Genomic DNA, 22,469 nt, shown 5'->3' on the forward strand with positions numbered 1-22,469 from the left:
CCTATATGGCATATTTTCAGCACAGAATGAAAACCTACTGATATCATCTTCATGGTACATGACAGAATGAAAAGGCAGGGTTTTGTCCTTAATATATCTTTCTGCTGGCTCAATATAAAAGGTTCCAGTGTGAGTCTTGACGAATCCTTCAAATCTTCCACCAGCAACAGATCCATGGCTAAAGCTTCCCTGTTCACCTGTTTAAAAAAGTACATAGGGTTATTCATAGGCATCAGTTACCAGCAAGAGTTAGGAATCTCGGCTAACCTTGCCAATAATTGAAGCCTTCTTGCCTCCTGGTCTACCTGCCTTCTCCATTAAAGCACCATTAAAATGCTCTGGCCGCTAGAGGAAATAGCTGCACCACTACTCATTTTCTCCAGGATTCTTGAACCATATACTTTAAATTAATGCTCAATAGCCAGCTTACTATAACATTTATTTTAGATTGTAAAATCTGAAGTAGATACAAGTTTGAAATCTGAAAATAATGGTTAGGGTGGCCAATTTTCCTGAATTTGAGTATTACTTCTCAGCAAGTGATCAGGAAGCTAATGTGGCATTCATGCACATGCCTCTATCAAGTTCTAGTTATCACCAGTATCAGTAAATATTTCACATACTAGTAATAACAATTCATGGTTCAGTTAGTTCTTTTATGCTTTAAATTCCTACTCCCTTTTCTCAAAGTAATTTATTGGCTTTTTTTTCTTTAAAAATAAGACCCCATTACAAAGTTCATGAGAGTCAGGTGCACTACCCCTTTCACACAAACTAAATAAAGGATGTTTTAAATTCAGAAAAGCAGAAGTTTACTTGGCCATTTAAAAATATTCTTTCCACCACTCAAGGCTTGCACGTGGCAATAGTGGTTCAAACTGCTTCCAGGTAAATTCTGCACAGGTACATACAAGGGCTGTGCACGCTTTGAAAATGATCTCCACAAGGCGATTTAGCCCTTGCATAAGTACAGCACCTCTGGAATCACCCTGCCTTTTAATGGGAGATCATTTTCAAAGCATGCACAGCCCAAGTTCAAAGCCAAGAGTGCAACTGCCCAAAACATCCAAGGAAAAATGAAAGGTTATCTTTTAGTCATCCTGAACATACAGATGTAATCAGAATGGACATTAACGGATCTAAGCAAGTAACATAGACTGAAGGCAGACGCTCTGTCTTTTTTTAATAGATGTGTAAGCCGTTCTAAGAACCCTTCCGGCTGAAGAAGAGGGCATTAAATGAACCAACAGTAGACTATTGCATCAACTGGTTGGTTTGGGTAACGATTTGGATAGGATCCAAGCATGGACCATTTTTCTTCAAGTAGATATATTCCTTGGGCATATAGTTATCTTCAACTCACATACCTAAATTTCTTAGCAAGATAACTAAAACAACCATTATGTAGTGGTATCTTGGTTTTCTTTCCGTAATCATGCAAATTACTATTATTTTAAAAACAGGAGCAAATCTCATTCATTTTAGATGGGATGTACTTCACAATTCTTATTACATAATTCTTGCCCAGAAGACCAAAGGAATACACTGGAAATTGGTCCTTTTCTGTGTCCCGTGTTCTCATACTTAAACTTAGTGCTACAAAGTGATTCAAGTTCTTCCTTTTATGTAAATACACAATTTTCTCTGGAACAGATTAGTAAATCTACCATTTTTACACAAAGCTTTTCACATCTCCATGTGTCAAGCCTTCTGGTTCAGCTGCAGAATTTGCTGTAAGCTGTTGCATCTAATTCTTCTTTTTGCTTTCACCTATATGACCAACCCTCAAATGTTCCTTATTCTTCACACCTACCACTAACCATGCCTGATTTTATCTAATCTCTCTTCCCTTCTATTTGCACCCGATCCATTTTACACATTCTCTTTCTGCCCATTTTAAACACTCCTACAGCTTAGTTTTCTTCCTTCTACAGGTAGTCCTCGACTTATGACCACAATAGGGACCGGAAAATTAATTAACCAATGCAGTCATTAAGTGAGGCATCACATGACCGCACGATTTTATGACCTTTTTGCTGTGGTCATTAAGCGAATTACAGTGGTCCTTAAGCAAGACATCACGACTGCAGGACACTACAACCATCGTAAATGTGTGATGGTTGCCAAGCACCTGAATCATGATCACGTAATCGCGGGGATGCTGCAACGGTCATAAGTGTGAGGACTGGTTGCAAGTCACTTTTTTCCAGTGCTGTTGTAACTTCGAACGGTTGCTAGATGAACGGTCATAAGTCAAGGACTACCTGTATATTACTCTAAGCATCTACCTTGTTTTTATTCAGCTAAATTTCACTTACTTTATAGTATATTTTTAAATATGATTTTATTATTCCTGAAGTTATAAAAATATCTATTTAACCATTCCTATGCTATATTACTTTTCAGTCTAGACCCTGTTATCTTACTTCCCACATCTTTAAATCTTAGGGTTTACTCAGTTTACTTCCCATGTAGAATTATTTTCACTGCAAAAGTCACAAGCAACATTTTTATTTTGCTTTCACTTCCACCAAGTGTGCTGAAAAAAACTTAATTCAAGAATAGCTTTTCTTCAATCCTGACATTATGAGAACTAATAGTTTAGTACTACATTCAAAAATACCATGAAGCACAAATTCTTAGGCTGCAGAATGTTCCCCATGCAAGAGTCTATCGTGGGAAAAAATACACTGCTCCAATATGCCACATTTCCACATGGAGTGTGGTGCAAAGCTTTTAGTGTGAAATGGAACAGTCCAAGGAGTGCAGCAGCATCTCATAAATGTAGGATCTTCTGAGCTATCATACTGTTAAATGGAACAGACTCAATCAGACATTTTTTTCAGAAAGATAGAATTATGATAAAACAAAAGGGAAAAAGGAATGTGAAATGTATAAATGCTCTTTCTGGCAACTTTTTAAAGACAAAAATGAAGTTTCTAAAATTGTTTCAATTACTGAGAAAATGGCCTACTACTCTGCACCGCAAGAAAGACCTAAGCAAGGAGCTATTACTAGTTCAAGACAGAAACCACCGTTACTGCACTTACCATAAATGTGCCCAGTATAAATATGGGAGGTATCATAATCAATTACTTTATCTGACATCTCAAGCTTAAAGTCATCACTAAAGAGAGACATATCTCTTTTCAGTCTCAGATTAAAATGTCTGCAAAGGGAAGAAAGACAGATTGCATTTACAAAAACACCTCATAACATGGGCTGTTAGGTAGAAATGAACATCTTCGACCTTGTTAAACACTTTCCCCTTTTGTACTTAGTGCTTTTATTTGGTATGTGCTTATGTCTAAGCAGAGGGCAAGATCTATGCTTTCACCCCACACCTTCATTTGCCTTAAAATTTGTAGGGGACCAACATAATCTGAAGCCCCATGCAAAGTGTCACATCATAATTACAACCAAGGATTTTTGGTTACCTGAAGTATAATCATATTTCAACTATTTACAGGAAAATATATGTTATCTGAATATGGAAGCTAGGCTTTGTAAATTACAAATATAGCATTTCAAGCTATATCCTAGCTTAATCCCAGTTAGCTATATAGTAGGACAGAAAATGCTACAGAAAAATCATAGATTCGAGTAAGACAACAGCAATATATCTGATGCATGAAGTAACTGCCTTCAGGAGAGTTATTTTTTTCCTATCTGTATTTTCTAAAACAGGTTTTCCACTATCCAACTCTATGCCTTGGGCAAATCAGAAATACTACTGATACTAATACTAATCAGTCAGTTCATGAATTGACTATTTTTGTTTTAATTTCTCACAGAAAACCACATACAGGATTAAACTCCTTTGCAGATGCATTTTATTATACAGCAGCACCTATTTCTCTTGGTAACTCTGACTAAAACACAATAAGCTAAAACCAGGAATTGGCAACCAGAACAAACAATTAGCTTAAAAGGTTTCCTACAATGGATTTGGATATTAAGTCTCCAAAATAGCCAATGTTCATTTTTGAGTTAAATAAAAAGAAACTGAAAACCTCAGGTTATTTTACCTAATTTATTTTAGCCATAAGCATTTTGTTGTTGTACAAGCTCCCTGGGTTTTAAACTGTTTTGCCTCCATGTTAAGAAGATTCCTTCAGCCCTCTCACACTTTACTGTTCACTTTCTTTTCTTTCCTAACAAGGTATATTTAAGCACAAAGATACCTAAACAAAAAGTCAAAGAAGCCAGGAGTTAAAATATGATTAATAATGTGCTTTAATATTGGCATAACATCAAACTACCATAATTGTGGAAGCCTAACATCGGACTGGTGCAACCTCTGGGTTGCCAGATGTGCCACTGTTCCTGCTGAGCTTGTCTCGGACTATGAACTGCTTAAAACGAAACTACTGAAATGCATCTGCAGAATCTGAATTAGTCATCTGTAGAGCAAAAATAAAGATCATTTTGGATGAGCTGACCTATGTTTGCCATGTTTTTTCAGCAATGAATAGTTCTGAAACAAATAGCAGTGCTGGCTCATATTGCACTTGCACAAGGGTTACCACAGGCTGCTGTGCACAGGTAACATTACAGCAAGCAAGTTAGCCTCCAGTATGTACACCAAATTATATTAGTCTGCTTATACATGTTTTTGATGTATGTTTTAAAAAGATTGTTCTTCTTAATTTTGCATAAACTATAAATATTTGCACTAACTTATCTAGTTTCAGTAGGGAGAAAAGGGAAGCACGGTAGATTCACTGCACATATTTGTCCTTGGCCCCCTTATGCAGATATAAACTCAAGAACATATCATATTTGAATGCAGCCATTTTTAAAGTCTGGAAAACTTCAGCAGATGGGAATATTTTTGTCCCTCTAAATATACACCAATACATAATTGTTTCACATCTGTACCTTGAATACGGACAGAATACCCCAAAATAGATTTAAGTGTGCAGAGACAAAGTTTGTCTTAAACTGCAGACTGGAATATTCAATGACTCCCCAGTTCCACATAGATTACTAATATACCTACCTCACAGCCAACGAAAAGATTCAGATTGGACTGTTGCTCCATATCAGAGTTCAGGAGAATGAACCCTAACTTTACATTTTGACAGAATGTGGATGTTATGGTTACTGTTCAGCTATATTCAGCTAAAGTTAATGGTGGTGGAGGAAACTGACACGGTATTTACCTTCCATGAGCATGAAAATCTAAGCGCAAAAATTGGTCTTCATGAGATACTGCTCTTTTGGCACGCTGGTGTTTTTGGTGTAATGAATCCACATCATATGACAGTCCTTCATAATGTCTTATATATTTATTTAGAGGGTTTCCATATTGACCTGCAAACAAAAGAGTGGATGGGTGCATTAATCAGAGCACAGCCTACATTAAAGTTTTTGTTAACAAAAATGAATTATGATTCATTAACAGAAGAAAAAGCAATTACATTATTTTAAAAGCATAAAAAACATCAATTCATAAATATGCATGATGGCAGAACAAGGAAATGGAGACAATGCACTTAAAGCTATGACAGAAAAAAGAAACACAAGAGCTTGCAGAAATAGAAATTATGAAATGAGTAGACAACATGAAATCTAAAAGCATATTCAAATTCCAGTGCATGTGTTCCATTTTAAAGCTTTCCTCCAGGTATAACCAACAAAGGTGTCCAAACACATGTGCAACTATCCATCTGAGGTCAAGGTGTTTTTCTTTTCCCCAAATTGAAGCACATGCTTCTTCCTGTCAAAAAGTACAAATGTAGTGACAGGGAGTTTGTAAACAGCTATCATCAGGCTCTTCTTTACACAAAATTACAGTTGCATGCAACACTGCCAAGCATTAGTAAATCCCTTTTTCCAAGAGAGAAAGAAAGACTTCTTTTGTATCTCCTGACAGACAAAGCTGCCAGACTGTTCCACATTTCTTTGGTTAAACAAGCAGTTTGTTGAATGCAAATACATTAATCTAGTAAACAAAAGAGGCAAAGAAATATCTTCATAAAACTGACATAGAAAAATAGTAAGTTTATGGAAAACTCTTCTAGAGTAATTGGATTATAAATAATTTGATTAGTATAATTAATATGAATACGTTAATTTCTTGGGTTTTTTCACCAGAAAAATATTTTTCATTTCTACATGGAAGGTTGGAATCTATATTCTATTTATTTGAGAATAGTCATTTTTGTTTATTACATTGACTGTAATTGTTTTTTTTTTTTAATTTTGGGTTCTTTTTATCTATAAATTTGAGAGTGGAAATAGACTTTGAGTATTTTCGTAATTAAGTTTTAAACAGAAACTAAACATAACATATATCGTCACTTGATCAATGTACCGGCCAATTCCACTAACACACACACATACACACACACACACACACAGTTGCACATTTATAGATTGGTAAGTAAGAATTGGTTTACAAGATACTATTGCATTTCTCCATTGAGTCCAAAGCTTAAGCATTTGCAGAACTGTGTTTCATTCATTTTTAATTAAGTATTCAAACAATCATTCATAATAGCAGCAAGATGCAATGAATGACTCTTGTACATCAGGTTGATTTAGTGGAATTCAGTATCTCTGCTTTCTTACAGGGAGGCAGAGATTCACAAAAAACATTCATGCCTCTTTAATTGCTGTATACAGGAATTGGTGCTTGCTTTTATTTCCTGTTCTTAACACCTGACTTGTAGAAACATACTGTACTTGGCAAATCTCAGTGCATTATGACAAAGCTTTACTTTGGGAACTTACTTAACTGGAAAACAAAACTCTCAACTTGGCCATTCATACCAAACACAGGAATATTTCCCTTTCTTTTCCAAGGATACCTCTGTAATTATAAAAGCTAATGCAGGATTTATTTACTTTAGACACCAGTTTGGCCTCAATTGAAAATGCAGTTATCCAAATCTGTCAGTATGCATGCAAATTACTGATTCAGTAGAAAGAAGTAAAAAAAAAAAAAAAGCTTTACCAGCAACACCAACACACACACCTTTTTATTCCAGTGTGGAAGGGTTTCCTAATTTTTGCTTGTTTGTATAAAAATGCACTAGTTTACATTTTTAGTTACATTACATCCCACAACTATTCTGGATATTCCAAGGTTTCCCATCCCTTGCGGCAAAAGTAACTACAAACTGGAGACTTTCACCATGTCAAAAGAAATATTAGGTTATGGCAACTCGGGAAGTTGTTACCAGAAAATATATTATTTTGGCACTTATATTTATATAATTTTCAGTCTAAACATTCAGCAACATTTTTTTCAACCATTTCTTTATCACCCTCAACTAACATAGGCAAGTGTTTTTGCCTAAGACCAGGAAACAGTGACTTGACAAAGACTATTCAAATGAGCTGGAATCTGAGTTAGTGATGTAGCTGTTAAGATCAACCTTGAGGCAACATTTATTTCTCTGACTTTCCAAAGAAGTCGATACTTTATCTACAGGATTCCACAAGTGTGGCTGAGAAGAGACTTTTCAAACTCATGATACAATGCACCACACTGACAATCTTTTCTGTACTTTGGGTTGGGGTGGAATATTTTGGTACTTAGTATTTCAAATACAATTTCATACAAATTTAAAACAAGTTCCTAAAGGAAAGTGTATTTAATTCTTGGAGCAATAAAGGTAAGAAAACAGTTATAAATGTCACTGCTTCGTTTTAGCTTACTAAACTGCTTCTAGTAAGGGGAAAAATAAAAGAATCCTATAGAGTTTGAAATTTCCAAGGGCTGAAAATTAAGCTTCCAAAATACAAGGCAAATAATAATTGCTTGTTCTTTAAACATAAACAGTGTAATAGGTAGAGCAAATTAAATCATTCTGAATACAGAGTATTTAAAACATTTGTTCCAAACACACAACTACTCCCAGATTCTTCCCACCAGCAACAGCAGATCCAGTGTTGGCAAAAATTTATCTTTCTAACCTCATCCTTCCACCAGCAAATAAACAAGATCCAAGACCACCACCCCATTAGTCCTAGTGGTTAAGACTAAGAAGATACTTTCCTAATGTGCAGCAATTCTTGGAAATGTCTGTTGTTGAAAGCATACGCAAGCTGTTGAAATACATAATTATTTAACTGATTTCATGGTTGAAAACTGAACAAATACTCCCAAGAAGAGTTATCTTTAAAACTTACTGATTTTCTAGTCACAAAGTAAATAAATATACATGCATTCTTTGTGAAGAAAGTAAACAATATTTTAGGGATAAGCACATTCCAACACAGATCTCTATACTTCATGGACTATGTTTTCAAAGATGATCTGAAATGCACTCTAACAAGCTTCAGTGGCAGAAGAAAGATCTGAACCAGGAAATGTCCTAGTCTGCAGTTCTTATCCACTACACCAGGCATTTAATTAACAATTTATTTCTGCCTACAACATTTGGCAGAGTTTGAATGTAATATAGTACGGAATAATGTTTAGTTCAAAAGCGAAAACAAAAGCTTTTGCTCTTTCTTGCACAAAAGGAAAGGGAAGGAAAATGCCAAAGTTACCTCCAGGTCACTTGAACTAAGCTTCTCATGATTGTTTGAACTATGATATTTGACAGAAACTGTGCTTAGCGTAAAATGATATCTAAAAAAGCATAAGTTTCCTGGCTTACTGAACTGTTCCTTAATCAACTCAAAAATAGGAAAAATTCCAGAATTTATTGTTTTTTTCCTTTCCTGTGGTGAGCTCTGACTCAGTTCTGGTTGGTTGGTTGGCTGGCTGTTTTTAAGTACTATATGAATCCAGTACTTAGTCCAATTTTAGAAGTATATTGAAGATTGGAACTGCTGAAGAAATGCCAAAACACATTTACATAATTGCAACCATAGATTTTCTCTTCTGGAAACAGTGGTTTTTATTGCAGAAGGTGAAACTGAAATGACTGTGCTATTAACTTTATCAACAACCTTAACAACACAGGTCATACATTTTCAAGAATAGTTTAGCCCTGAGGAAACAACTTCTAAATATGTGCTGAGATATGGAAAGTTTATTTTCAGAAAACTGAAGACTGCAAATTCTTGAACAGTTACATGCGTTGAATACTGAAGTTCTACAAGGGAAAGAATGAAATGTTCAGAATAGTGCTGTTGATCAAATACAATGGAGGAAGGTGAACAAGCTGAATGAAAACCCAGACAAGACCGAGGTACTGGGCTAGGATTAAGTGTAATGTTTTCTGATGTACACTGATCCAGATATATATGATTCAAAATTTTAAAAAACTGTTCTAAGGAAACTCCTCAGCCCATGCCTGTTCTTGGTCTTCCATGTAACGATCGTGACAAGGAACAGATTATATACAGTATGTCAACATCATTAGTTTCAGAGATAGTTGGTCTTGGTAAAGTTTATCCATAAAGTGTTCCCTGATTAACAGGCACGTAAGATGTTTCTTCTCTACTTCACTCCCAAACTGGAACACTTACCCTCGGATTGTATTCCCACTCTTTCGGGAAGAACATCAGGCCATATTTTTAGTTTAGTGTTTTGAGATGTTTTAATATAGTGATAACATTACTGATATTTTCCATTTGGAAATATACTATGTCAACTAATTAATTCATTAATATAGTATTTTGTACTTCTTAGCCATTTTAAATGACAGAAAGGTACAATATGAAGCAGGTGAATATAATATTAACACTGCTAGGCTTCATCTTAACTAACTGTTCAAGACCTTATGATACATTTTATGGATTTGCAACACATTTCAGAGCAACCCATGAGCGCATACAGATTTTCTTTTACATTATTTTAACAGAACAGCCCTAAACTGGCCTACGAAGCCCCGCAGTATGAGAGGCCTCGGTATGGTTTTGCTTTTGCTACCCGCTCTTAGGCAGGATACCCACTTTCTATTCCTAACGTTTCCTTGCCACAGTTTTACACTTCCTTTATTTGAAGGTGCGGCAGACAGCTGGGGAGAAGGTTTGGCTCTCTTCCTCTTCTGTTGCCCGGGGGGGGGCTTCAGAAAAGCATCCTGCAAGGATGTCCCCCCAGATACCTCCTTTCCGACTGAGCGTGCTCAAACAATAGACAACTTACTGCCGAACCGATAAACTACTGTACTACGTGAACTCTCAAACTTCACGCGGGGACTTTCCAAGCGCCAGCCCTGTGCGAAACCCTCTTTCGCACCTCATAGAAACGGAGGGCTGCTTCCTTCCGCTTTCCGGCCCGAGCGCTGCTCAGAAGGCACGCCGCGGGACTTCGCCGCGAGCCGCGCCTCAAGCGGCAAGACGGCCGCGGGCGCAACTTCTCGGCGGCCACCCCACGCCGCCGACCTTGCCCCGCAGGCACACCCTCCGCCGCTTCCTGCTCTCGGTCCCTCCCAGGCGGCCTGTTACATCACGCCGCGCCCGCACTATCGCAACCGCACCCAGCGGCCCTTCCCGAAGCCCCGAGCGCTCGGCAGAGGAAAAACGAGGGTCGGGGCGCGCCAGCGGGCGACGGGCTGCGCCCCCGGCGCGAGGAGAGAGCGTCGGCCCTCGGGGAGCGGTCGCGGTCGCACGAGGGGCGCGCTCCTCTGGGGCGGGGGCGGACCAGCGCAGGCTCCCCCCGGAGGGTGCCCAGCCGCGGCCGGCGCCCCGCGGCCTCGCAGACGGCCCCCCGCCCAGCGCCCGACTGTGACGCGGAGGGCGAAGTCCGCCGAAGTTCAGGCCGGGCTGAAGGCGGCGCGGAGCGGGGCGCCTGCAGGCCGGGGAAACTTTCCGGGCCCGCGGGCCCGCCAGCCGGAAGCCGCGGTGGCGCCGGCGCCGGCGAGCTGGGGCGGCCGAGCAGAGCCCGGCGGCGCGAACGACGGCCCTCGCCTGGCCGGGGGCGCCCGGAAAGGGAGGCGGCGGGAGGAGCGCGGCCCCGGCGGCAGCCGGCGGGCGCGGCGGGCGCTCGGTCGCGGGGAGCAGGGGCCCGCGGCGTGCCTTACCTCCGGCTCCGGCCGCCCAGGAGCAGAGCAGGACGAGGACCCTCAGCAGCACCATCGTCGCCCGGCCCGGCCCGGCCAGGCCCCGCCGCCGCCGCCAGCCACAGCCAGGCGGCCGCCTCTCCGCCGCCGCCTACCCACAAAGCATCCGCCCGGCCGGGGAAGGAAGGGCGGAGAGACCGCGCGGCGCCGCTTCCTCTTGCTCCCGCCGCCGCCGCCGCCGCCGCCCGCCCGCGGCCTCGGCTCCGGTTCCCACCAAAAGTACCTCAGAACAAGCTCCCTCCCTCAGGCGGACGGGCGCGCGCGCGCGCGCCTCACACGCCGGTCAGCCGCTGGGCCGGCCAGTCAGCGCACGCCGCGCGCGCCCCCGCGGCCAGCAGCTCCCCTCCCTCGGCGCGCGCCCGCCCGCCCGCCCGCCCGCCCGCCAGCGCGGCGCAGCCAGTCACAGTCGGCGCCCGGGAGGGGAAGAGGCGCGGCTTCGCCAGAGCCCGCCCATCCCCGGGAGAATTCCCTGGCCACGCCCCTTCTGCTTTTCCGAAGACGCGCTTATTTTTCCTTTCACGCGCCCTCTCCGGCGTCACGTGATCTCTGGGAAGGGAAGGACGGGCGGGGGTGTTGCGCCATCGGGCTGCGCCTGCGCAACAGTCTCCGTGGGCAGGCGAGGCGGGGCTGGACTTAAAGGGAGAGGCGCTTCTCGGCCGGCCTTGCCCCTGCCCGGGCTCTGGGCCGGGAGGAGGAGGCCGCTTCTGGCGCGGTCAGCCGGGGCTTGTTCTGCTCGAACTCCGCTCCCTCCAGGGCGCGCGAGGGTCTCCGCGGGGCCCCGGCTCGGCGTCCTGCCCGGGCCGCCCTTCAGTACAGGCGGAACGGAGGTCCGTCCGTGGCGGCCCGCGGCAGGCCGAGTCCGCCGACCCGCGCGGCGGCAAGAGGGGCCGCGCGGGGCCGGCACGCCCGGTGCCCGTCCGGGACGGAGCCCGAGGCGTCGGCGCCGTCTCTGGGGCTTCGCGGGGGCGCCCAGCTGGCGCTGGAGGCCGGGCGGGGCGGGCTGAGGCGCGGCACCGGGCCCTTCCCGCGCCCCGGAGACCGACGGAGCGGCGGGGCCTCCGCGGTCCTCCTCGAAAGCGCTCCGGCGTCCTGATTTCCGCCGGCGCCGCTGAAGTAGCGCTTCCCAGCGGGAAGAGGGCGGAAGGGGGCTCTTCTGCGGGGGACTCTCGCGGCCCGAGAACCGCGCCGTATTTATTATTTATTTATTTTTGTGTATCTGTATTTCCGCACTTGGCTTCGTTGCCGTTTTTATTTCTGCGGCTCGATGGCGTTGTCCTTTTGATGGATGTTTAAAACGCTTTTCTCGCACTGTGGAAGCTGCCTAGTTGTGAGGCTGCAGCGGGGTATAAATCTAATAAACAGTCCACAAAAAATCATGCTGTGGAACGTCCCTTATTGGCTCTCGATTTCGCTGCCCTCCCGCGGGATCAAAATGGGCTCCGAGGGAAGCCGCGTCTCCCGGCAACCGCCCCCGGGGCCGCAGGGCTGGGGGGGCAGCGCGAGGAGGGGGCTTATTTCTGCCCGGGCCGCAGCCCGACAGGCCGCGGGAAGGCGGTGAAGCCTGCGCGTCCGCCGCGGGAGACAGGCCGGAGGCGAGACCCGCCGCCGCCCGGCGAACAGCTGTTTCCTCGGCGCTCAGCGCCCCAGAGTGCCGCATGCCCCGCGGGCCTCGCAGCTGGCCTGGCAGGCGCGACGCCCGAGCCGCTTCGAAGGCCCGCGGGGTGCTGCGCCGCCTCCCTCCCTCCAGAGCGGGGCCGCCCGGAGCGACGCGCGGCTGCCGCGGCCGGGCGGCGAGGCCTCCCCCGCTGCGCGCCGCTCTCCGCTGTGGCCCCGGGGGCGCCCGGTCACCGCCGCCGCCTCAACCAGGGAGGCCACCCGCGTCGGGCGGCGCATGCAAATGGCGGCGGCGCGCGCAGAGAGCGGGGGGGCGGCCGGCCCCCCGCGCGCCCTCCCGACCGCGCGTGCGCGCCACGCCCTGCCCTGCCCGCGGGGCGGGGCCTCGCCTGTCATGGCGGCGGGGCGGGCGCCGGGAGCGGCCCGGGCCGGCGGCATGGCGGCGGCAGCGCCCGAGCGGCCCCCGTCGCCCGCGCCGCGGCAGGCCGTGTACCACCTGAAGTGGGTGCGGTGGCGCGAGGCGAGCGCGCCGGTGGTCACGCAGAACGAGAACGGCCCGTGCCCGCTGCTGGCCGTCATGAACGCGCTGCTGCTGGCCTGGCGGGTGCGGCTGCCGCCCATGATGGAGATCATCACCGCGGAGCAGCTCATGGAGTACCTGGGTGCGCGAGGGGCCGCCCTCCTCCCTCCCTCCCTCCCGGGGGGTCCTCCGAGTCGGCGTGCCGGCCGCGGCCTCGCTCTCGCGGGGCGCCGCGCCTCGGCTGGGGCCGCCCGAGGCGCCCCGGAGGAAGCGGCCTCTGCCCCGCGAGAGCAGCCGCCTGACTCCGGCAACCGGCTCAGGGCGTCGCGGCCTGGAAGCGCAAGCCGCCGGGCGCCTCCTGGTCGGAGGACCGTCCGCAGCGAGCCCGAGCCCGCGCCCGCGCCCGCTCGGGGTGCGAGCGTCGGGGCTCAGGCGAGACCTTTGCTTGCTTGCAGGAGACTGCATCCTCGATTCGAAGCCAAGGGAGATCTCTGAGCCCCAGCGCTTAAACTACGAACAGGTAAAACACGGGGGCGTTTCCTCGCGGCGAATTCCGACGGCTGGCGTTTCATCCTCGGTAAGCCGCCGCCGCCGCCCGTGCGGACCCGCAGCTGCTCCCCCGCGTCCTGCAGGGAGCGACGGGTCTGTGAAGGGGTCCGCGTTGCAGGGGTCAGTCCTGCTTTGCGCTGGGGCCGCCAGATCCGGACCGCAAAACGCGCGGGGTCAGTAGATGGCAGCAGAGAGGGACAGGGAGCGCCAACTCTTTGCTGCCAACTCCTGACCGTCTTGGATTTGGCAGCGCAAATCAGGTAGCTCTTCTTAACCGGGGAGCGGTTATGGCGTGCGGCGCGGGGCGGACAAGCTATTTGGTCTCTTCGTGCAGAAAGCTCGCTTCGGTTTCCACATGGATGTTTTGTCTTGCTCTTAACAGAACGTGAGTGACGCAATGGCAGTCCTGCATAAGCTCCAGACAGGCCTTGATGTGAATGTGAGGTTCACTGGGGTACGAGTATTTGAATACACGCCCGAATGCATAGTGTTTGATCTTCTTGATATTCCGTTATATCACGGGTGGTTAGTGGATCCTCAGGTAAGCGAGCATGGCTCTGTGTGAATGGCGGCTGCTTATGTGATTGCTGTTCTGGCCAGAAAGAGCTGTTTTGATACTTAATATCAAAAGCACCGATGATAAGAAGAGGCATTTCAATTTGGCAAGGCTTTTAAAAGCAATTAAAAGAGCTAAGCCCTTAAAAGTCCCTAAAAATCGCGTGGAACAAGCTTTGCTAAATACCTAAGAAATAGCCAGAAAAGGCACAGATTCTCTGGAGTTTGACTCCTGATGTCTGGAAGAACAGGGCCACGTGGCACTTTTTCAGAACGGGGCTGCAGGAAGCCCCGAGTTCAGCAGCCACTGCAGAAAAGACGCTCCTCAGTGCTGCCAGCCAGGCGCCTCCCATGGGAACGTGGAGGCACGGAAGGTGGGAGAAGAGCTCAGCTGATGGGCAGCTCTGTGTGGCCGTGGCCAATGGCACGGGTTACAAGGGGCTCCCAGCCTTTCCCTTGACGCAGGCCACTACCTCATTGTCCAGAGCGCTTGAGGACCGCTCCGTAAGTGGCAGTCTGGGGCTTGCAGGCACTCCCTCCTGCAGAGGGGCTTGGGCCACCAGCATTAAATATGGGTCTCAACGTTAGGTAGCCAAAATCCCATGGGAACAAATCTCACGAGATGCCTTTGAGGGAAGAAGCCACACCTTGGGGCCATTGAAAATATTTGTTTTGCCCTTGTGGGCCACCTGACCCGAGGAGGGAAACCAGCGTACTGTGCCTTTCTGCTGGCGTCTCTGTTTGGCTTCGCAAAGTGTGGGCTTTACCAACGGCAGTCCTCTTCTTTTGCTGCAGATCGGAGACATTGTGAAAGCCGTCGGTAACTGCAGCTACAACCAGTTGGTGGAAAAGATCATCTGCTGTAAGCAGTCAGACAACAGCGAGCTGAGGGAGGAAGGTGGGTGCGGCGCTCTGAGTCCCGCTGGTTCAGAGCAAACGTTCCTCTGATCCGGCGTAATCGCTGGCCGTCCTCCAGGGCTCAGCCAGGCAGCAGGGCCACGAAAAGGTCGGCCTTTTGCGCTCCTTTTGTTCCCGAGCAATTAGCATCCGTTGGCACTTTTCTTTGAAGAAGAGTTCTTACTTAGCTGCTGCGACTCAGGAATGGGAAGGGACGTTCTCCTCGTTGGAGCCAGAGACAGATGCCTGCCGGACCATGCTCGATGGCCGTCCCGCCGGACGTGTTCTCTTGCGCGGTCTCATGGGAAAGGGATTCCCCTGAGAGGCACCCCTGCCCCGCCCCTGCAAGCTAGGCGTGAAGGCCTTTTCCTATTGTCGACCCGGTTTTTCTCAAGTGAAGCGTGGCTGATCAACGTTACGATCTGTTGTATGTGGCAGCTTGACTGTTCGGTGTCTGTCAGTTCTTCACGGAAGGCGTTGGTACACTTTGGTCAACCTGCTTGTGTTGATCTGGATATCGTTACAGCAGGTCCACTTGTCTTGCTACCACAGGATTTTCCTCTGTCGGTTTCTGCTTACTGTGCTTTCCCTCCGAGCCTATTCTGGCTCTCACTTTATCCTGGTGTTCAGGCTTACTTTGGATCAGCTCTGCGAACAGACCAAAGCAACTGGCTAGTCTGAGAGGTTGAACTGGAAATGCTTCCTTTAGGTGTAGGTGACCGGAGTTTGAGGGCGAGCCCCTGTCCACTCAAATGCAGTTGTGTCTCTTTGCAGGCTCCATAGCAGAGCAGTTCCTCAGTAGCACAGCCACTCAGTTAACTTACCACGGCTTGTGTGAGTTGACGTCCACTGTTCAAGAAGGAGAGCTGTGCGTCTTCTTTAGAAACAACCACTTCAGCACCATGACCAAACATAAGGTATCTGGCTACGAACAGTACTGCTGTTTTGTCTGAGGACACGGACTGACCTCGAGCCGGTGGCCTGCTGCTAACGCTTCTGCCTGGTGCAGAAAGTGGCCCTTGGTTGCTCCTGACCCACAGGCTCAGCTGTGTCCGCTGGGCAGCCTGAGGGGCCGCCGGGGCCAGAGCCCAAGGCAAGGATGCAAACAGCACAGCGCGGGGGGCGTGGCGCCTGGTGGGGAGTTGCCTGCCTCCCGGGACACCGCCTGACCTGCCCCATCCTCCCCCCGTACCTCTCTCCATGGTTCCTTTGCTCTTTGCCCTGGTAAACACCACCCTTTGCTCCCTGCTTTCTACTCTGTCTTCCCAGCCGCCCTCTCTCGTCTCCTTACCCACTTCCTCCACATCCTTCCGGTCTTCTTCACCTGCTGCTTCGTCCACCTAAGCTCTTTCCAGAGCAGGAGTAAGAGGCCTGCAGATGCTCTGGCACCAGAGAAATACAGCACAAATGATAGTCGTCCCATTCCCACAAAACCCCATGGAAACTTTGCTGCTGCAGAGTGGGACAATCAGCAGAAAGCACCTTCTCCTTTGCGCTGCTTTTTTCTGCCTCCTTGGAGGGGACGGCCACACCCCGCCCCACATTTTGGGGAGGTTGAAAGAGCAGATCTCCTCTGCAGGGACGCCTGGATCGTAGAGCAACGGGGGGGGGGGGAAGCAGCGCTAGAAATGTCACGCAGTGGCAAAGTAAGGAGGAGCACGTCCTACGACCAACTTCTCCTTCCTGATGCGTTTCCTGGGTAGGTTTCTAAATGGCTTGTTTTTCTGAGCCACGTGCGTCTATGAAGCAGAAAGGAAGCAGCGTTTCCTTTTGTGGCGCCTGTGCAGGATCGGTTGCTCAGACAGCAGTGCTTTGTTTGGGGGGTGGGGGGGCGAGAAGGTGCTTATTCTCCTCTGCAGCTGCTCCGGCCTCTCGCCAGATTTCGGGCCTTTGGTTTGCTCTCTTTCCAGGGAGGGAAAGCTGCTGTGGTCAGATGGGGCGGGGGGTTCTGGGTGCCCAGCCTTTTTTCTGGGAGGAGGGGGGAGAGGGGCTGACTTCGCAGCACACTCACGCAACCTGCTACGTGATTTCATGTATTGTGCAAACCCAGAAAATGCCCTAATTCAGTAATGAAGTTGGGTGTGCTGTGCACACCAAGCCGTTGTACTATTGCTTGATACAGCCTGCGTGATGGCTGACAGGGTGAAGTAAAATAGTGGGGTAGCGATTTTGTCAAGGAAGAAAACAGAAATAAGAATGGCTTCTAGAACTGAAATGCAGGACAGTGTTGCTGATCTCAGTGCAAACAGTGGCTGTTCTTACATGAGCAGGGAAACCTTTCCTTTCATTCAGGGCCAGCTTTACCTTCTGGTGACAGACCAAGGTTTCCTTACCGAAGATAAAGTTGTTTGGGAAAGTCTACACAACGTGGATGGGGATGGAAACTTCTGTGATTCTGAATTCCACCTGCGACTTCCGTCTGATCCAGAAACGGTATACCATGGGCAGCAAGATCAGATTGACCAGGTATCTGTGGGAAGCTTCTTCCATTATTTTGGCTTTTCTGTTCTTGAGGGGGCTGATTTCTCTCTCCTTCCCATCCACCTCCTTCGACCAACCTGTTTGACATCGTTATCCACAGAATAAACTGGGCAAAACACCATGTTTCCACAAAGTAACATTTGGACCACCTTAACTTGGAGTTACTTGTAGGTGTCTCCACAATAGGAACACCATCCTCTTTTGGAGATCTTCAGGTCTTGCAGGAAGCGCATCATGAGATGCCTCCTGTCTGTGTATTGGCTTGAGAGTTCAATTTGGAGTGGTGGGGTGGGGTGAAAGCTCCTGGGATTCCTCCTTCCTCATCCACGTTACAAAAGCTCCTCTATCATCTAGCATTTGGGGCTTGTAACTGGGGCCAAGCCTTGTGGTGCTCACCTACTAATTGTGCTTGAATTGAATGGAAGGTGACCTCTGTGGTGGTTGAGAATATGCTCTGTTTTGGTTGGACCTTACTAAATAGAATATTCACTGCTGACTTTGCCCCTTAGGACTACTTGATGGCCTTATCTTTGCAACAAGAACAGCAAAGCCAAGACGTCAATTGGGAACAGCTCCCAGAAGGAATCAGTGACCTCGAGCTTGCCAAGAAACTCCAGGAAGAAGAAGACCGACGGGCCTCGCAGTACTATCAGGAGCAAGAGCAAGCTGCCGCCACTGCTGCCACAGCTGCTCAAGTCCAGGTAAAGGCGTTGGGCTCCTGCTTCAGTCCTGGGCACGCTGACTTCTGTAGGCCTTGGTGCTATTGGGGAAGGACTGTTGCCTAGCGGGCTGCTTTTCCACGCAGAAAATCCCAGGTTCAGTTCCTGGCACATCTCCAAGAACTTATCTGGGCACTTAAGGGCAGAAAATGGTGCATGGGATTCCCTGGGACGCTCATTAGGAACTGTTTGAGGAAGCTTCTTTGTGATACTGCTGGTGGACGTCTTAGAAAGGGGGTCAGTCTAGCTTTCTACATGGTCTCCAGACTCATCTATTGTCCTGGTTTTGGCATGTTCTTATACTACACTGGCAATTACTCATATTCCTCACTGAAAAGACATTTTCCTTCATGATATGTTTTCAGAAATCATGAGAGAAAGTGTTATTTTCCAATCTCAAATGCCTACCCTAAAAATGCCTTCCATCCAAAAGCTACCTAGGAGCTCAATTGCACTGTCTGTGGGATCTGGCTCCCCTGCAACCTTTGCTACCCCTCCAGCTGCAAGAACTCTGGCTGTGCCACTGCACTCCATCACTCTATGCCGGTTGCTCAGCAGTGCCTGCAAAAGCTGATGTCACAGTTCAGTTCATCTGTACGGCCAGGATCTGTAGCTTTACGGATGGTCTCAACATAAGTGTGCAAGCAAGCGGTCTTTTTTTTCCCCCCGTATTTCCCCCTTGAACAGCAAGCACAGGATGCTGCCCCTCCCTCAGCAGGAAAGCAACTTGGGGGCACTGAGCGGAAAAGAAAAGAGCCTCGGGAGAGGGAAAAAGAGCGGGAGAAGGAGAAGAGCAGCTGTGCCATTTTATAGCGGAAGGAGGACGCTGGACCCCGGCACAAGCAAGGAATCCGCCGGCCAGAAGCTCCCCCTGCCACCTGTGCCTGAGAAGCCCACAGCCGACGGCGTCCTAAGGATCCTTCAGAGGGATCTGGATGGGTGCCTGTAGGGATGGGAGGGTTGCGCACCGCAGGTAGGGAGACGAGTACCTCAGGAGTGTTGGTTCGCGTGCCCGTCGTGGCGAAGGAGCAGCTCACCGCCTGCCTCGCAGGGCTTCTGCCGAAGGCCTATTTTATATGGTGTGCCGGATGCACTGCAGACGGAGATCTTGGCCCTGCACGGCCTCGTTGTGCAGTTTCTCTGGACTCGTGGGCTTTGCCCCTGAACGGGCTTCAGCTGAGTTTCCTTGGCTAACGTTACAAAGAACAGGATTTTGGGAATGTATCGACCGTGCTGATGTGAAGCAAGAGAAGGCAAGATCCCATCAGGACCAGGCTTTCCAGCTTTTAATCAACTGGTCAGACTCTGCAGGGGAGCTGGTAACTGGGGCTGGGGGGAGAATAGAGGAAGCTGATGTTCTAAAGCGTGGGATTAAACTTGCTTGAAACTTGCTTTCTTCCCCACCTCCCAAGAAGCGTCTAGTGTGAGTAATGTGAAGATGTGTTCCGTCACATGCCTCGTCAAGTGAACTGCAGGTCGGTCTGTATCTGGATTGTTTCAGGACTTGGATCTTAACTGCATACGTGAGTGGGTCCTCTGGACACTAGTGGCACTTATTTGTTCATCCTAAAGATGTGGATGGGTTACTGTTTGCAGAAAGCCCGTCTGTACGCGCAGTTACCATTGGGGGGGGAATCAAATTCTGTAAGCCTAGTATAAACCAATACGCTACATGTCATAGGATATATAGGCTTCTGACTGGAGTACCTGTTGACTTTTACTCTTGCAAGGAAGGGGACAATTACCAAGTTTCCCTCTCCAGAAGGGCAGCGACCTTCATCCTTTCAGTAACTTTATATATCAGTTTGCAAATGCTTTAGGCAGCTTTTGCCGTACTTACAAAAATTGGACTTGAGACTAGACTTAGGTATTAATATACAAATTTCAGTCCCAAGCCAACATTCATACAGAATGTGACAATCTCGCTACAGGGAAGAAGATGATTGAAATGTCATTGAAAACCTGTAGCTTATTTTTTTTTTCCTGAAATGAACAGTTGTTTGGATGGAGTCTAGATTAGCAATGCAGTGACCAATTTCTAACTCCTCCTGCCTTACAGCTGTTTAGATACCCTAAGCCGGAGGACAAAAAAAAGCGGGGGGAATAAAAATTTAATTTTAGCAACATTATTTCCACAGATGATGTTTGTGTTTACATCTGCTGTGTATGTGTTCTCTTTAAGTATGAAATGCTCGCCTTTGACCATTAAGCTAAAATATAAATAGCACACGTAATGGTTTTATGCAGACCTAAATTTACCTTGTATCATGTTAGAGCGATATGTAAGCATCTCTCTTATACATTTCCAAAGTATCTTACTTCAGATGTGCATATTATCCTAACCTATTTTAGACTGGAGTGCCATCCTGTTATTAACTTTAATTTATACACTACCACTGCAGTTAGAGATTTATTTTTAGAAAAAAAAGCTGTTTGTTTACATGAAGTGTAAATTTGTACCTTTCTGTTTTTACATGCTACATTTGAGAGTTATGAAATACACAAACCTAGCAGAGAAAACACAGGACCACTGTTAGTGGTTTGCTTTAGTCACACGCCATAAGTGACATTCTGAGAGCAGAATGGGGAAGCGTGCCTCCTTGCATGCTCACGCCGGTTCCAGAATGGCGTGAGGGGTTGTCTTCTTCAGGCGGCTGGCCTTTAAGTGTCTCTGCTCTAGTGATGGTGAAGCATGGCGTCTCATAGACAGTTCTCAGGTAGAGAAGTGACTTCCTCTCATCAGAAGGGCAGCTCTCTCACTCCAGTGATCAGCAGCAGCCGTTTAGCTGAATCCCGTGTCTTACAAGCCCAGCCTCCCTTGTCATAGCTTGACAGCTTTTGTTAGGAAGACTTGTTGGGCGGTAGCCATGCAGGTATTGGTGGCACAAAGGGGGTCTCCGCATTCTCAAACGGCGTTGCCCTGCCCTGCTTGTTGAGTTGGTTCTGCAGCTGGAGGGCACAGTAGCTGAGGCCTTACTAGCATACTCCACATTGTCTACCTCCCCCCAAAATTACTGTAAGTCGCCTTTTTATTTCTGCAGAAACTGAAGTTTTATTTTTGTGCTTGCTTCTGGGGGATGCCTGCCTTACGCCTGAGCTTTTAGCCTAGTGCAGCAAGCCCTGCCTCTGAGAGAAACCGCCATTTCTTTGGAAGGACTTCGGCACCGAGGCCGTATTGGGGCTCACCCGTGTAGCTTATGGGAGCGAATACCAGCTGAGGGCCTCTACTGTGGCGATGCACATAAAATGAAGTTCATCAACACAACCCTTGAGCACTGCCAAATAATTTTATAATTTTGTAAGGTGTTGCTGAAAAAAACCCAAATCATGCCAATTGTGCTAGAAACCTCTGAGTTGATCGCTTGGCTCTTTCCCGCAGCAGTTTTTTCACCTCAATTCTACTGATACCTGTAGAGAACGAGCACCGTGGGATGCCCGTATGAATGGAAAAGGAGAATGAAAAGGGAAGCAGACATTTGGTCAACTCAGCCTGGGACTTATTCTGTTCCACCATCCATTGCAGCACATGGGCCAAAAGCAGCTTCCGTTTGGCTTCGTGGCTGCATCCATGGCCTTCTGCTTCCAGCAGGCTAGCCATTACCTGCCACGGTTGGACGCAACACACATTCAAGCTTCAGGCAGCATTTTCTTCAGTCCTCCATATTTATGGATTGCTAAGTTATGGCTCAGTCACAAGACTGTTTTTAGCAAATCAGATACTTTGCATGGATTTACACTGTGATCAGCGAATAGCTGCTTTCTGTTGAATACTGTCAATATTCTTTGATGTCTTGAGCTGACCCCTGTTGCTAGACTCCCTGTTGTCTAATTTTTATATATATTTATAATTTTTAACAGACTTAAGTGACTTCCTCATGTAATAAAAATTGATTCAAGTTCTAACCTTTGTGTGGTATTTGAGCAGAGAAACCAAAGCTAATCTGTCCACTCTTTGTGGCTGCATCCGGTGTCCTCTTAAAAGAATTTCTCTGCTTTGGCCTACACCTTCACCAGATTAAGACTGACCTGGCCCATAAACAGATCCATACTATTCTTACTGACCCCCAATCAATATGCAAGATCAACTCCATCCTGGGCCAAATCTCATCCTAGTTTTCAACCAATCAGCTTCCTCACCTTCATCCAACTATGCAAAGGAAAGTGAGA

At 47.6% G+C, this 22,469-nt stretch overlaps 2 protein-coding genes across 9 annotated transcripts in view; one reads left to right on the forward strand and one right to left on the reverse strand.

Annotated features, from left to right (window-relative positions):
• ADAM10 (ADAM metallopeptidase domain 10) overlaps window positions 1–11,267 on the reverse strand; it is a 32,347-nt gene extending 21,080 nt beyond the window's left edge. Inside the window, exons 1-4 of one of the 2 annotated variants that reach the window (XM_088148249.1) lie at window positions 11,191–11,267; window positions 5,166–5,316; window positions 3,051–3,169; window positions 39–197 (exon numbers count right to left, since the gene is read on the reverse strand). In XM_088148249.1, the coding sequence (XP_088004375.1) occupies window positions 39–197; window positions 3,051–3,141 (250 nt within the window). In that variant the 5' untranslated portion in view covers window positions 3,142–3,169; window positions 5,166–5,316; window positions 11,191–11,267. Of the gene's footprint in view, window positions 1–38; window positions 198–3,050; window positions 3,170–5,165; window positions 5,317–10,928 lie in introns of both variants that reach the window. The other variant, XM_088148248.1, reaches the window with a different exon arrangement.
• Window positions 11,268–11,969: 702 nt separating this feature from the next.
• MINDY2 (MINDY lysine 48 deubiquitinase 2) lies at window positions 11,970–22,235 on the forward strand. Of its 7 annotated transcripts, none has more exons than XM_088148250.1 (8): window positions 11,970–13,243; window positions 13,557–13,678; window positions 14,033–14,191; window positions 15,001–15,103; window positions 15,877–16,019; window positions 17,395–17,568; window positions 18,093–18,284; window positions 18,990–22,235. In XM_088148250.1, exons 1-8 carry the CDS (start codon window positions 12,859–12,861, stop codon window positions 19,113–19,115), a joined length of 1,404 nt encoding a protein of 467 aa, XP_088004376.1. In that variant the 5' UTR covers window positions 11,970–12,858; the 3' UTR covers window positions 19,116–22,235. The 7 variants fall into 7 exon arrangements, with proteins under 7 accessions (XP_088004376.1, XP_088004379.1, XP_088004377.1 ...); XM_088148253.1 differs by having other exon boundaries at window positions 21,344–22,235; XM_088148251.1 differs by having other exon boundaries at window positions 15,001–15,067.
• Window positions 22,236–22,469: the final 234 nt, after the last annotated feature.

This window comes from Python bivittatus, unplaced genomic scaffold (assembly GCF_059951505.1).
Source record: "Python bivittatus isolate LINGU-HERP-01145 unplaced genomic scaffold, Pbiv_v1 ctg000530_np1212, whole genome shotgun sequence".
NCBI classification, from domain to species: domain Eukaryota; kingdom Metazoa; phylum Chordata; class Lepidosauria; order Squamata; family Pythonidae; genus Python; species Python bivittatus.